General features: G+C 56.3%; 1 protein-coding gene across 1 annotated transcript in view; it reads left to right on the top strand.

The window, feature by feature from the left end:
• Positions 1-3,007, top strand: part of GRIN2C (glutamate ionotropic receptor NMDA type subunit 2C) — a 33,407-nt gene extending 30,400 nt beyond the window's left edge. Inside the window, exon 12 of the mRNA XM_067547834.1 lies at positions 818-3,007. Within this exon, the coding sequence (XP_067403935.1) occupies positions 818-2,380 (1,563 nt within the window). The 3' untranslated portion in view covers positions 2,381-3,007. The remainder of the gene's footprint in view (positions 1-817) is intronic.
• The last annotated feature ends 10,642 nt before the right edge of the window (positions 3,008-13,649 follow it).

Below are 13,649 nucleotides of genomic sequence, written 5' to 3'. Positions count from 1 at the left end.
GACTCAGGCCAAGGACTGACTGGGCCTGCCCTCTCCCCCTTGGCGATGTCCTTTCAGATCGAGTTAGAGGCACACTGATGGGGCAGGCGTGAGGCAGTTTGCGCCAAAGCTGCGCGTACAGTGTCTGTGATCTGTGGATAAAAACAAGCCTCTAGTCTGCAGGGCTGTGGGGTCCTTTTGGGGGAGCCTTTCCCCAGCCCTAAATTCACATGAAACAATCTAGCACCAGTTAAAAGCGCACAAAGGACACGAATAATGAATGGATGGTACAGTCCCTGCCCTCAGCTCATCTGGTGAAACCAAAGCTAATGAGCACGCTGTTCAAAGCTAGGCTGGTGAGTGAGTGGAAGGACTGAGGACAAGTTCTGGGTTTCTCTAGGCCAGACGAACTCGAAGGCATGCTTGCTGGCTAGGAATGGGGATGGCAGGCTCTCTACCCTCAAGTTCCACTGCTGATCAATGTGCTGTTCTGGGGACGAGCCATCTGGGTCATTAGTGGGAGGAGACCAGTGTAAAAAGGGAAGATGTTTGCAATCAGGATGTTTGCAAGGATCTCTGCATGACTTTCAGAGTAGACCATAATCCTGGCCCACAGCACTGTGACCTCAGGCTAGTCCTGGGTTGCTTTCCAACTCAGTTGTCTGTGTTCTTCATCGTTCGGCAGTATTTATCAGCTTTATCCTGCATGAATATGCAGCTTGTACATGAGGGACTGCCCTGGCTCATCTCTGGCCAGGACCCGAGACGCACTGATTTATCATTATCTGCCCCCCTCCTTGTGCACTGGTCACTTTCTCTCTCTCTCCCCCCTTTTCAGGGCATTTATAGTTGTTTTAATGGAGTCCAGAACCTGGAGAGCCCCGTTCGCGTTCGCACTCCCGACGTCACTGCTAACTCTGCCCAGGCCAACGTGCTGAAGATGCTGCAGACCGCCAAGGTGATGGTGTCGACAGCCAGCGTTGGGAGCTCTCTCGAGAACGCCACGCGCACCATCGAGAACTGGACGAACCGGAGCGAAAACCTGCAGACCACCTTCTCTCTCAGAACTCCTCAGCTGGTTGTCCAGAACACCAGTGCGTCTCCCAGGCCAACCTACTCCTCCAACGTGGCTGCACCAGAGAAGCCTGGGCGAGTCTGTGCCCCGGGGGCTGTTCCACTGCCCCCCTCTACTCCCTGCCCGCCCCTTGTGGACTCCAGGCTTCCAGGAGTGGTAAATGAGCGACCGCCGATGCTTCACCCCCTGAAGCGGCGAGGAAGCTATTCTGGGGACAAAGTTCTTCCAGGTTCCACGGGAGGCGGCTTTCCCCACCTCCTGGTGAGGACCACTCCAGCCTGTTTCAGGAGCCATGTGCCCCTGGGAAACCACCTCAGCACCCCACTCTCACCACTGACCACTACAAGGGAGCTTCCCCTCCCAGACATCTACAAAGAGCACAAGCGGCCTGTATCCAGGGGAGATGGAAAGGAGAAGCTCCCACCAAATGTCCACCTGGTATATGGGGAAGGACACAGGGGCCCACCCCAGCTGGCAAGGCTGTTCTCCACTTCCGAGAAGAGCGCTTTCTTGCCTCCCGCCCGTGCGCACGGCTCCTTCTCGAAAGCCGACAGGCCTTGCAGACCCTTAGTTGCTGTATTCAGGGAACCGGAACCAGTGGAGCGACCTCTTCTGGGGAAGGCGAAGCTGAACCGGAGAGCCAGTCTGCTGAGGTCTGCCTGGGAGCAGAATGAGAAGCTCCACTCTCATGACATCCGGAGATACGACGGTAAGTCATCTGTCCGAGGGGATGTGCCGGATCTCTTCCCCAAAGCCGGTCCGGCGCTGAGGCAGACGCTGATCCCTGGGGCTCAGCACTATCCCCTGGAAGCCCTCAGGCCCAGTGCTAGGTGCAACAGAAAACGCACGGAGGCAAACTCCCAGCTCTCTTGGAACGGACAGCGGTGGCTGCACTCTCCGTCAGCGAAGCTGCCCTCCTACGGGGAGGCATGCCTGCAGAACACCACTGGCCTGCACCGGGCCTCCTCCACCATGGTGCACAAACGGTACGCCTACATGAACTCCTATATGAACCTACCCATGTACTTGGGGCGGCTTTATCAAGGGCCTCTCCCGCTCTGTGAACACTCCAGGGCCAGCCAGCACTGTGTCACCCGGGCTCCCTGGGCACCTCGGAGCAGGGACTACTTGCTCCAGGAGGACAGCCGGAGGACCATGTACTTTGACAGCGTGTACAGAGACTGCACAGAGCGAAGCAGAGCGGAGCCGTCCTTCCTCCAGATGGTCAATACGGAGAGGAGGGACCTCCTGGCAGCCCAGAGAGTAAACAGTCCTGATGCTGCCAGGTCCTGGAGACGAATCTCTAGCCTGGAGTCCGAGGTCTGAGAGTAGGGAGGGGGGCAGGGTTAGGGCAGTTGGTACTTGGCTTATCTCCATGTTCCGGCTCACACGCACCATTTGGAGACAGCACACTGAGCCCAAAGGGAAGCGATAAAATCTCAGTCCAGGAGGTTCCCCTGCTCTTTGGCACCAGCAGGAAGATCTTTTCCCATTTCCTCAGCTGCCGATGGACTAAAAAAATAATAAAGCAACAGCTCTTTGATCCGGGGCAAAAACCTAACTGTGTAGAAAGCACTTTCCGAGGGGAATTCTGAAGTCTTCCATTGTTGGGTCCCGCGACTCAGCACGGGCAGTGCAATGCCCCTGATTGTGTCTTGTCCATTTGAAACGCTCACAGTGCTCTGTGGAGAGCTATAAAGTATCCAGTACAATGTCCGTCATTCTCGGTTTACTTGTGGAGCATGCTCACAGCTCTGCTCTCTGTGAAAAGGTGGGGGGTGTCTTCTAGCCCCTCTGCCCCCCAAACTGTGACTGCCCTGCTTCTACAGACGCACTGCTGTAAATGGGTTACTAATGAATGGGGACCACACATTCCTTAGGATATTTTTCAATAGTTCTCTTCACATTTTGGTTTTTTCAAGCGAGAACTCACATTGCCATGCCCAGGTCATTAAAGGGACATTTTAAATCTTATTGATCTAATTCCGCCATCATTCTGCACCCAGTTCAGAGCTATTTTTGCCAAGGTTTCTTAGGATCTCTTACACCCAGAGAGCTGCCTCTCAGCCTGAGGGCCTGCAAAGGGTTTTAGAAATTAATCAGATTCTCAGCTTGTGCACATCAGCTGAGCTGCACTGAACTCGCTGGAGCTACTACACTCGCTGACCCAAGCTGAGGATCTGACTAGAACCCTGCTCTTGATTCTCTTCAGCCAGACCGTTGGGCCTGCACCGACTTCGGGAGCAGGGACAATGTCTAAGGTTTCCTGGGGTGTGTGAAATGGTAACCGGGGTACAATGTGGGAGCTTTCTAACAGGCAGCTGGGCACTAGTGTTGTGGGGTGCTGCTTGCCATACCCGGGCTCGCTTGGTAAATATGTAATTGAGGGGAACTCCCCTGTAGATCCTACGCACCGGTTATGTCTACACTGCCGCCTGTGTCGCTCCAGGGTGTGAATATTCCACCCCCGAGCGACATAAGCGCCGCCGCCAGGAGTGCGTGTGTGTATAGCGCCTTTCGCTCCTCACACCAACACAGCTTCCGCCACTTGTGGGGCGTCGGGAGTGCTCTCGTCCACTGTCACAGAGCGTCTTCGCCAGGCGTGCTGCAGCGGTGCCCCGGCACTGGGACTGCTGCTGTAGCAGCGCTGCATGTGTAGACAGGGCCTGAGGGCTGGGTTTTAAGGCAATGTGACTCCTCCCAGGAGCAGTCTATTTGCCCATGTTTGGTTACCATGCTCATTCAGTCTGGCCACTGCCTGGCTTTTTTCACACCCAAATAAAGCTGGAGAAGAGGGGAGTTGAGCTGTTGAATAGAAATCAGGAGAAGTGTATTTAATGTAACTGCAGACTGTTTAGAAAGAGACCTTTGCTGTTCTGTCTCTTATTTCTATTAACTCACTTTGTGTTCATTCACTTGCTCTCATTATAGTCACAGCAGGATCAAAGGCCTCCGGAGGAGACATCACCTAACTGCTAATTTTTCATTGACTGTCACAAGAGAGCCAGGGGTTGGCGTGACTAATGTGTTTCCTCATTTGCCTTCTCTCACTGTCTGAGCTGCCACCTCTCCCAGGCCTGTGCGTGGCGGGAGCGGAGGAACACCTGCTCCAGATCTGGCAAGAGAACAGAGAGGAATTTTGTGCTGAAAGCGAGCCCAGCTGCTGCCAGGCCCCGGGGCTGCTGCTGGAGTGAAAATGCTTCAGGCCTTGTCGCGTCGCTGCCTCTGTAGGGTTCTTAAAACCGCAAATGTTTTCTCTCTAGCGACTTGCAGGCAGGGTTCCTAGCGCAGCGCCTGCACACGGAGCCCAGCTCAGGTTCCTGGCCATCATAAAAGCAGATAATATGTAGCCCTCTTCAGTACTAGAGCTGAGTGTTGTAATAAGTCACGGGCAGAGCTGGGAATCGAACCCAGGCGTCCTAGCTCCCCGTCCTCCACGCGAGTGCAGCTGCTTTCACAAACGTAGCGAACATTCAGAATCCCACCAGTTTATTTTTTTCCTGCTGCTCCGTCTGTAAGGTAAAGGGCACTGCAAGGAATCCTTCCCCTAACGGGTGTGGATGACTGTCTGCATGGGGGGAGAAGGGGTTTCTTTAGGCCCTGTGTAGGTAAGAGGCAGTTGTAGGCATGTGCCATCTCAGGTGTGGCTTTACAGAGCCCCACTCAGGAAAGCAAGCCCCTGCCTCCCCCCGTAACGCAAGTGTCAGAAAGCCGGGGTAGCGACTGAGAACACTTGGCCCCGTACGTGTTACCATCCCTGAAGCTACGGCTATTTAGACACAGTAAAATGAAATTAGCTCAGGGATCTAATGGACAAACAAATAACCAATAAAGGAAAAGTACAGGATTAACATGAGCCCCTAGGATCTATGGGACATGAAATTCAATGCACCAGCTTCCCACTCCCTTCGGCCCTGCCGTGTCACTGGAAATCGAGCTGGGGCTGGGGGCAGGAGAAGAGACGGCCTGAGCTCTCTGGCTCTAGCCCATGTTCCTGACTCCAGGCAATCCTGCCCTGCATATGCTCCCTGCCCTACAGGCAGCACTAGCCATGGAACTGAACCCTCTGGCCTGGCTACGGAGCCATAGGAAGGCGCACACACTGACAGCAAGGGGGAGATTTTCTGTCTATGTGTGGTACAGTTTGTAGGTTCCCAAGCGGGGCTATTGACTCCCTGCCAGATCCACCCCCCACCCTTATCCTCCCAGGAGCAGCTGCCGGAGTCTTCTGACCTAAAACTGCCAACGTTTCATTTCTTGAGTTAAAAATCAATGGGGCTGGGGCGTGCAGCCAGCTGCAAGGGTTGTTTGTATCGGACCCGCAAGGTGCTTTTCCTGGGCAAGGGCAGAAGTGTTGCAGAGCTGCTCTGGGGAGGCGGAGGGAGGAAGGGTAACGGTGCGTGGGTGAAATTCTGGCCCTACTCAAGTGAACGACCAACCCCGCCTGACTTCAAGAGCACGGGGATTTCACCCTGCCCTCCAACGGATTTTTTTTCAAGTGCATTTGGTGCTGGAGAGAAGTTACAGCCCTGGTGCCTGAGGGCCAGTTCTTAGCAAGGTTACTGTCCTGGGAGTCGGCTCTAGGCACATGGAAGGGGTGGCAATGACTCCTGGGGAATACCCGCTGGCCAGAATATGCTGTATTGCTGCTATCGTCTCCTTCCTGGCAGCCCTGCCCGGGCCCGCTTGCAGAACTGAAGGAGCACCAAGGTCACTTGAAGATGCTTTTCTCCTGTTCCTTCCTCAGCTAGACGAGCAGAATGACTGGGAGTCACTCCCGGCAATTCTGTGTTTACCGTAAGAGCAAGTTGACCAGGAGTACCCTCTGCTCTGCCCATAGGTCACTGTCCTGCCCGGGGGGACATCCACCTGGCTATGCTCCTTCGTGCCTCGGCCTCGCTGGGGCCGGACCTTTGCACTGTGCATATGAGGGAATGGGAGTGACAGCCTGGGGTTGGTGCTGAGCAATAAAACGTGACCAACCAGCTCTCAGCTGATAAGCAGAGTCCTAGGTCTGGAAGTTAAGGCTGGAACAGACCATCAGATCAGCTAGTCTGATCACCTGCTGTCACAGGCCACTAACCACCACCTCGCTGCTGCACATTAAACTCAACAACCACACCTAGACCAAAGTAGTACAGCCCCTAGCACACTAGCCTATTATGTGCCCCTGGGAGCAAACAGGCTGGAGCGAGGTACCCCAGTGCGGTAGGGCCCTGCGTCGTCAGGGAAAGGATTAAGAAGGGACAAAATATAAGGGGCTGGGGGAACTGGCTACCCAAAAGGGGCCAGGGATCATCTCAATAAAAAAAGAGCACAACCCACAGTGCCCAGCTTTGACAAGGCAACTTGAAGAGGAGCCGGGAACAAGCCAAATGGCCCTGGAGCTCGCGCTAGGGAGCCAGTTACAGCCTTCGGTGCGAGCGTTTTAGCATGCACTGATTTCCTAAAACCCCGGCTGGAGCAGCTCTGCCCATCAGGCCATGGCTCAAGAATGCGTCGTAAAAACAAACAAATCAAGGGCTTTAGAAAACAACTGGCATGACGCACAGTCACGCCGAGGCTACAGGCAGCCAGCGTGCCGAGGCCAGGGAGGGCAAGAACGTGCCTGTTCCGCTAGCCACGGAGCCAGCACGTTGCCACAGCCTGCTGCAGCTGCTCGTAAGCGCGGGACGAGCGGCTCAGAGGGATTATGCTAAGCCAGCTGTGTGGTCACAAGGGCAGGGGGTGGCAGTGGCAGTGGCGTCATAGGCTAAATAAGGTGCCAGCCTGAGCCGATTACACTAAACGCTCTGTGCCGGGCTGACGCATGGCGGCTGTGCAGGGACCAGCCGGGGTGCTGCTCAGGGGACGAGGCCTGCACTCGTCAGCTGGTCTTACTGACATTAGCCGCGCTACGGCAGGCATGGGCTCACTCACCTGTGTAAAGGGAGCAGGATCAAGCCCTGAGCTTCCAACCCCCCCCGCCCCAGCTCAGCCTCTCCCCTCATGGCCAAACCAGCTGGAGTTGGGCCATGGTAAGAGTTGCCCAGGGCGCCCGGGCGGCTGTGGGGCACATTGGCCCCTCTACCTGCCTCTACCCCTGCTCGGGTCCCTGGCCGCCCAGGGCAGGTGGAGGGCACAGGACTCCCCACAGTGGCTCGGGCTCACTGGGCAGCTCTTACCACAGCCTGACCCCAGTTTCCAGCCTAGCCCCAGAGCAGGGTTTTGGGGGGAAGAGGCAGAGTGTGTGGGGGGGGGGGAGCATGATGAGGTGGTGCAGAAGCCACCCTTGAGCCTCAGGCAGGTGCTGGGCTGCAGGGCGTCTAGGCCAGCACAGCTCACAGCACAGCTCACAGGTGCCAGTGCTGGAAAAGCTGCAGTGCTGGTGTAGCCATGTTGGGCCCAGGAGATTAGAGCAACAAGGTGGGTAAAGTAATCGCTTTTATTGGCCCAACGTCTGTTGGTGAGCGCCACACACTTTGGAGCGTACACAGAGCTCTGCAGGTGTGGGAACGTGCTGGCTGGGAGTCCTGGGTGACTGAATGCTCATTTCATCTCTGCTATGGTGGTTTATAATTCACTTAATGGGCACATGTAACATTTCCCTCCCCCACTGACAGGCTTAGCCTGTCCCCTTAGTTGGGCGATGGGAGAGAAAGATCCCCATGGAAATGCCAGGGACCAGCTGTCCTGAGTTCATAGGGCCAGTCCTGGTATGCAGGGCTTTCTCTTACATAGGTGCCCATTACCCCCAGCCCGAGTTTGCTCACTTGGTCACCCTAAAGCAAAGCAAAGGGGCAGCTTTTTGACCTGGGAGTCAAATGAAGAGGCCAATGAATTCATTTAATGCCAGAGACCAGCAGGATTAAAAAAAATAGCTTTGTCAAGACTCAGGTGTATTTAATGGAGTGCCAGAGGTGTCCTTTCAGCTGCTCGCCCATTGAGCCCTACTGCCTTTCCACAGTTAGCCGAGCTGCTCCCAAGTGCCGTGTCCCTGAGGATATGCCGGGAGGTAGAATCCAAGCCCTGCTTCCTGTTTAAACACGGTTCAGCATCAGCTGATTAGGTAAATACGTGTGCTCCCAGTGGAGACTCCAGGGACGCTCTTCCAGGCCCTGCTTTCTATTTAAGACTAGCCCTGAGGCATCCTATGGAAATCCCAGTCCTGGCATGGAAATGCTAGCCCAGCTCGCGCTGACACACAGGGAAGAGGCTGTCACTTGTGTAGTGGGGTGAACCACAGCGAGAACACAGCCCTTGCCAGAGACAGCGTGGAGAATTCTGACTCCAGCAGTGCGTGAGGCTGGAGGCTCCTATGCCGAAGACGTCATTTCGAGTAGTGCATTAAGCCACGTCAAACGTCTCTCAGGTGGTGGCTGGTCTCCCAGCCGGTCCTCCAAGAGGGAAGCCTGTGCAGTGGTTTGTTTTTGACATATACACATAATTACATTAGAGAAGGCGAGGCGCGAACGAAGCACCCTCCCAAACCGCCGAGTGCAAGGTGCATTGTACATCAATCGGTAAACACGCACCCCACCGCTGACACCCAGTGCACGGGGCCCCACCGTAGGACAAGGAGTGACTACTTGAAAACTACAGGGCATACAGGAAGGCAGAACATAATCTGCTGTACTAGCATTCAGCCAGGTCACCAGAGCAGACACTCACAAACGTCACAGGATCTTTGGGGACCACACCTGGTCGGGACCGCCACCAACTTCACGCCTCCAGGCGGGGAGTAGCCCTAGTCTGGGTACGTGCTCAGTGTGGCCTCAGGGAGACGGCGGCTGGGTAGTGAATCACTAGCACCTTTGCCTCCAGCAGCTGGCTAGTCCCGATAGGGGTTTCGTACTAACCCAGCACGATGCTCGTGTGGGATCATAGCACGAGCTGGCAGGTCATCTTGCGCAGGCATTGACCAAACTAACTAACCTACTGTCCCTCCCACCCTCCCGGCAGCTTAGTAATTCACCCAACAGAGCCATGGTGCCTCACAAGAAAGCACATGTTCACCCTCAGTCCTCCAGTAAAACAGGGACGCTAGGACTTAACATTCCTGACCGCTCTACACGCTACAACAAATAAATAACGGGTTTTTTTTCAGATCTTCTACAGTCAAGTCTCTTGACCTCCCCCCGGCACGTTTTCCTGTGAGCTAAACTGACACTGTTGCGTAGCACGTGCGGCAAAGCTGGCCAGGAAATCAGGCTGGCGGGCGGCGTTCTCTGGCTGCTAAAGAGCTGCTCTGCCTTTCGTTTGTTACACTCCATCATGATGCCACAGAACAAACCACCCGGCACCTTTTCCCGTAGCAGCCACACACCACAAGTGTGTCTCCTCCCTTGCTGGCTCGCTACACAGGGTTAACTAACACAGGACCCAGCCCTGCAAGCTGCCCCGCCTGGGCAAAGCCCTGGCTCCCTGCAGGGCCCATAGAAGTCAGGGCGGTGCCATACAGGCACACCTGAGCGGGCCAGCTGGACCTGCGTTAGCAAAGCGGCAGCCTACTGGCATCCTTGGTGATGAGGCTGGGCAGCCAGCCAGAAAAGAGCAGACTTCACTGCAGAGCAAGGCGGAAATAACTTAGCCACGTTTGCCAAATGGGAACGGACCAGATCGGTGGGAGACGAGCCAAGAGGTTAATGCAAATGACAGCGTGCTTCCAACAAGAGGTGGGCCCACAGCCTGGCCTTCGGATGTAGCTCCTACTCCCCCGCAACTTTATTGGGGGCGGGAGGGAGGGAAGAACTCAGTATGTTCGGTTGGCCTGTGGCGGAGAAGGGGGCTGAGTATAAAATTCAGGGTTTACAGGCCAGGGCGGAAATGGGCAACCTAGCAACCACCCGCTCTCCACCTGCAGCAAGAACTCAGTTCTAAAACCAGGTAACGCCCACCCTTTGCCATCTCCTGGAATACCGGACAGCCTCCGCCGCCCCAGCGTGGCCAGTTCCCTTCAGCACCTGATGGTTCAAGTCATGTGACTTATCTACCACTGCAATTGGCTTAACTGCTGGTAGGGCACCACCCTAAGCAACTCAGTGATGGAGGAGGCAGCATGCTAAAGACAGGCCGTGACTACAGGAAAATCAGCATTGTTATTGTAAAAACACAGAGGGGCACATGGTTTGCTCGGCTGGATCAGGCCATCGGCCCAGTGCGCGCTCGCAGCGAAGAGCACGCCAGCATCTATTCAGCCAAGCACTTGAGCACCTGCTTAACCATAAGCGGGAGCCTAAGCCCACCGTTTCTCAGCACGTCCTTAACTGCACAGTTTGCTTCAATCCCTGCAGAACGACGCACGTGCTTAAAGATGCGCTCAGCTTTCTGTGCCTTGCAGAGCCCCAGGCGAATACATCTTCTCTCAGGCGCAGCTAGCATGGCCTGGCAGGGAGATGGACGTAAGCTGCCAATAAGTAGATTTTTCTCCTCTCCCAGCAATATACGCCTGTCTGTAGCTAGAATCTGGACCATCCGTGGCTGGGCACGTCCCCCAGTAACATCATTCCAGCCTGATTCAAAACCCATGAAAGGGTCCTTTGATTGACTTCTACGGGCTTTGGATCCGGGCCCCAGCCAGTGGTTTGGCGCTGCAGATGGAAGGGACGGTTCCTCCTCCCTCCCCCCTATCTTCAAAGCAGCAGCTGAAACCCTTCAATTAATTCATTGCACTCTTCTTACAACTCACACGCCAGCCAAATGACTTCGCATCGTATTTTATTCATCAGCCTTTGTTCCGGGACTCAGGGCCGGGGAGGGGCGCAGGAGGCCCAGGCCAGGGGAGTGAGGTCGTCCCATCCAAGCCAGCGCCAGGCTGCGGGGCTGCGATGGGAGCGGCAGGGGGGGCCGCGTGGTGCGTAAGTGCGGGGTGGGGGCGAGTCTGTATTTGTGCCCCCTCCGCACCTTGCCCTCCCCCGCAGATAAAGCCCCCCCACCCCTGCCCTATGAGGAGGGGGGTGGGTGAGGCTTTGGGGGGGGGGGTTGCAAATGTAGGCTTGGCCCCCCCCCCCCCCGGTGCCGGAAACCCTCGGTACGCCGCTGCGCGAAACGCCTTGTAGGTGACAGAACAGTGGCGCTGCCCCCAAGCCTCAGCATCCACACGGCCACGGCAGGAGGCTCCACACCCTGTGGCCAGGGCCCTCCCCGCCACTGGCTCTGCTCCTGCCTTCCTCCCCCGGGCAGGGCAGGCCTGTTCCGCTAGCCGCAGAATGGTAATGAAAGGCTGGGGACGGCGTCATTTGCATATCTTATTTATATGCTAAATGGGACGGAAAGAGCAGCCTGGTTCCAGTTCCTGCAGTCCTTGTGAGGGCCTGACAATTAGATTCTTCTGGGCGAGGCCCGGAGCAGAGGCGAAAGCAGCTCTCAGCCTTCCAGGCCTCCTTGCTTCCTGGGAGAGTAGCAAGGGGCAGGTTCCTTGAACACCCCCCCCTCCGCCCTGCCCCTTCATGTGTTTTACTTCAAATGAATGACTCACCAGGCTGCCAAGCTGCTATTGCGAGCCCTGGATGAGGAGCTGGATTCCCACCACGCATATGGAGTCACTGGTCAGCACACGCTGCCTTGGCCCCAGGAAATCCCTGCCTCAGGCCTTTCGATTAATTCATGTTGAAGGCAGCTGGCCTCGTGGGTAAGGACTAGGACTTCAGAGACCCACAGTCTGTTCCCTTCTCTGCTACAGACTCCCTGTGTGACCCTGGGCAAGTCACTTAATCGCTCTGGGCCTCAGTTTCCCATCTGCAAAGCAGGGACAGCGAGAGAGAGAGAGAGAGAGAGAGACACACCATCTCAGCCGCGGGGGGTGTGTGTGTGTTTCGATTGCAAGCCCGGCGGGGCAGCGGCTGGATTAAGGCCCTGTGCAATCACGGGAGGAGGCGAGGCGCTCTGCTCCCATTCAAGGCTACGGCTCCACCTGTCACGGTGGGAAAGAAAAGCTTGAAAAAGGTGACCTGAGCGTAACCAGTGCAGCGAGCCACAGACAACTGCTCTGAGAAGCACGAATTAGCCCCTTCATCTCAATGGGGGGGGGGGGTGACCCACAAGACCCATTGCTCTGAGGAGTCCCTCTCCCAGCAGGGGTCCCTGAGGGTATGTCCATCCTAAGCCCAGGCGTCAAGTCAGGTTTGAGCCCGATTCCCTGCTCTGTCCACTCACACATCAGGCTGTGATGCAGGTCAGCAAGACCCAGCTTCTAGGACTCTGCGAGGGGCCAGCGCCTGCATTCTGTGGTGAATTGGGTCCAAGCCCCGTCATTCTGCAGTGTGGATGCAGCTCAAACCATAGAGCCAACTCAGAAGGTCTGCGGCGTGCAGCGTAGCTGTGGCAGTGCAGTTGGGAGACCCGGGGCCAGTCATCGTAAACCCAGGTTTACAATGCAATGTGGACCATCAAGCACGGGCTTGGAAAACACTGAGTCCACAAACTTGGGCCCTATGAACTAGGATTTATGGTGTAGATACACCCTAAGCGGTGGGCGAAGCGGCTGGTGGGTGCAGGCCACCCACCCAAAGCAGATTATGCCCTTGCGGCTGCCTCTGCCTCTCCAGGCAGGGAGCGAGAGGACCTGCTACTCCCAAAGGTCAATGATCCCTTTCTGCTGCGCTGGGGGTGTGAGGGGAACGGATCCACACTGCCCCTGACACTCAGGGAAGCACGTCTGCCTTGGCAGGTGGGGATGGGGCCATGGCGCGGGGATGGCCCACGTGGTGCTGTGTTGGGGCCCGGCTTGCATTGCCTGCACTGTCTCTTACTCTGTATTTGCACAACGCACCAGGAATCCCGCGTCCAGCTGGCCCCACAGGCGCTAAGGTGGTTCTGAGCGTCATTAAACACGTGGCTAGTCTATGGGTTGCGTTAGGAACCTGGTGGTTTAAAAAGGAGAATTGGGTGTGAGGGGCCCAAGGTGCAAAATCGGGAGCCAGGTCTGCCTTCCAGCACCGCAAAGCTGCGTGAGCACAGGTGAGCTACACGCCTGCCGTCCTGCCGTCGCCACGGCAGGGACAACTCACTGCACAGGCGACTCCAGCCCCTTTTGTTCTGGCTCCTGCACCCAAGCAAGTCTTTCAAGGCGCCCTAGTGGCATTGGCCCCCTTTTGTGACGGGCTTTGAGATCCTCGGTGAGCATGTAACTAGCATGGTGCTCTTGGCCCCGGCTCCATGCCCTTCCCCGGTCTGGGTTTTTGCCAAACCAAAGCCACCCCCCAGCAGAAATGAAGGCCGAGGTGAGTGCCTCAGTAGGCAGGGACAGCAAGCACGGGGGTGGGGAGATATTGGAGCAGTCTGTGAGCAACAGCAACGGGCCATAGTATGCCACGGCTGTGCCCGGGGCGCTCCCCATTCATAGCAGGGCACTCGTGTGACACGGCGACGGCAGGACACGGGCGACAGGACTCGCTGCTATTAGGTACCGGCTGTTGGGAGTGGCAGGGGGAGCTGAAGGTTTGAAACGTCCCCCTCTGCACCTGGACTTGCTTTTCTGCATGCAGGGCCCCTGCCTCCGCCCCACCCGCAGGTTGGTGAGTTTCACGCACATCCTGCAACATCTCCCACCTCCAGCCGCTCCCAAATGCTTTGGGCTCTCCTCCCACCTGCGTAAAACATGCACGTTTCTCCTCCT

Source organism: Emydura macquarii, unplaced genomic scaffold (genome assembly GCF_026122565.2).
Source record: "Emydura macquarii macquarii isolate MOO-44397 ecotype Brisbane River unplaced genomic scaffold, CSIRO-AGI_Emac_v2 contig_1230, whole genome shotgun sequence".
NCBI lineage: Eukaryota > Metazoa > Chordata > Testudines > Chelidae > Emydura > Emydura macquarii.
Note: the sequence above shows the minus strand (reverse complement) of the source record. Positions and strands in the feature narration are given on the sequence as shown.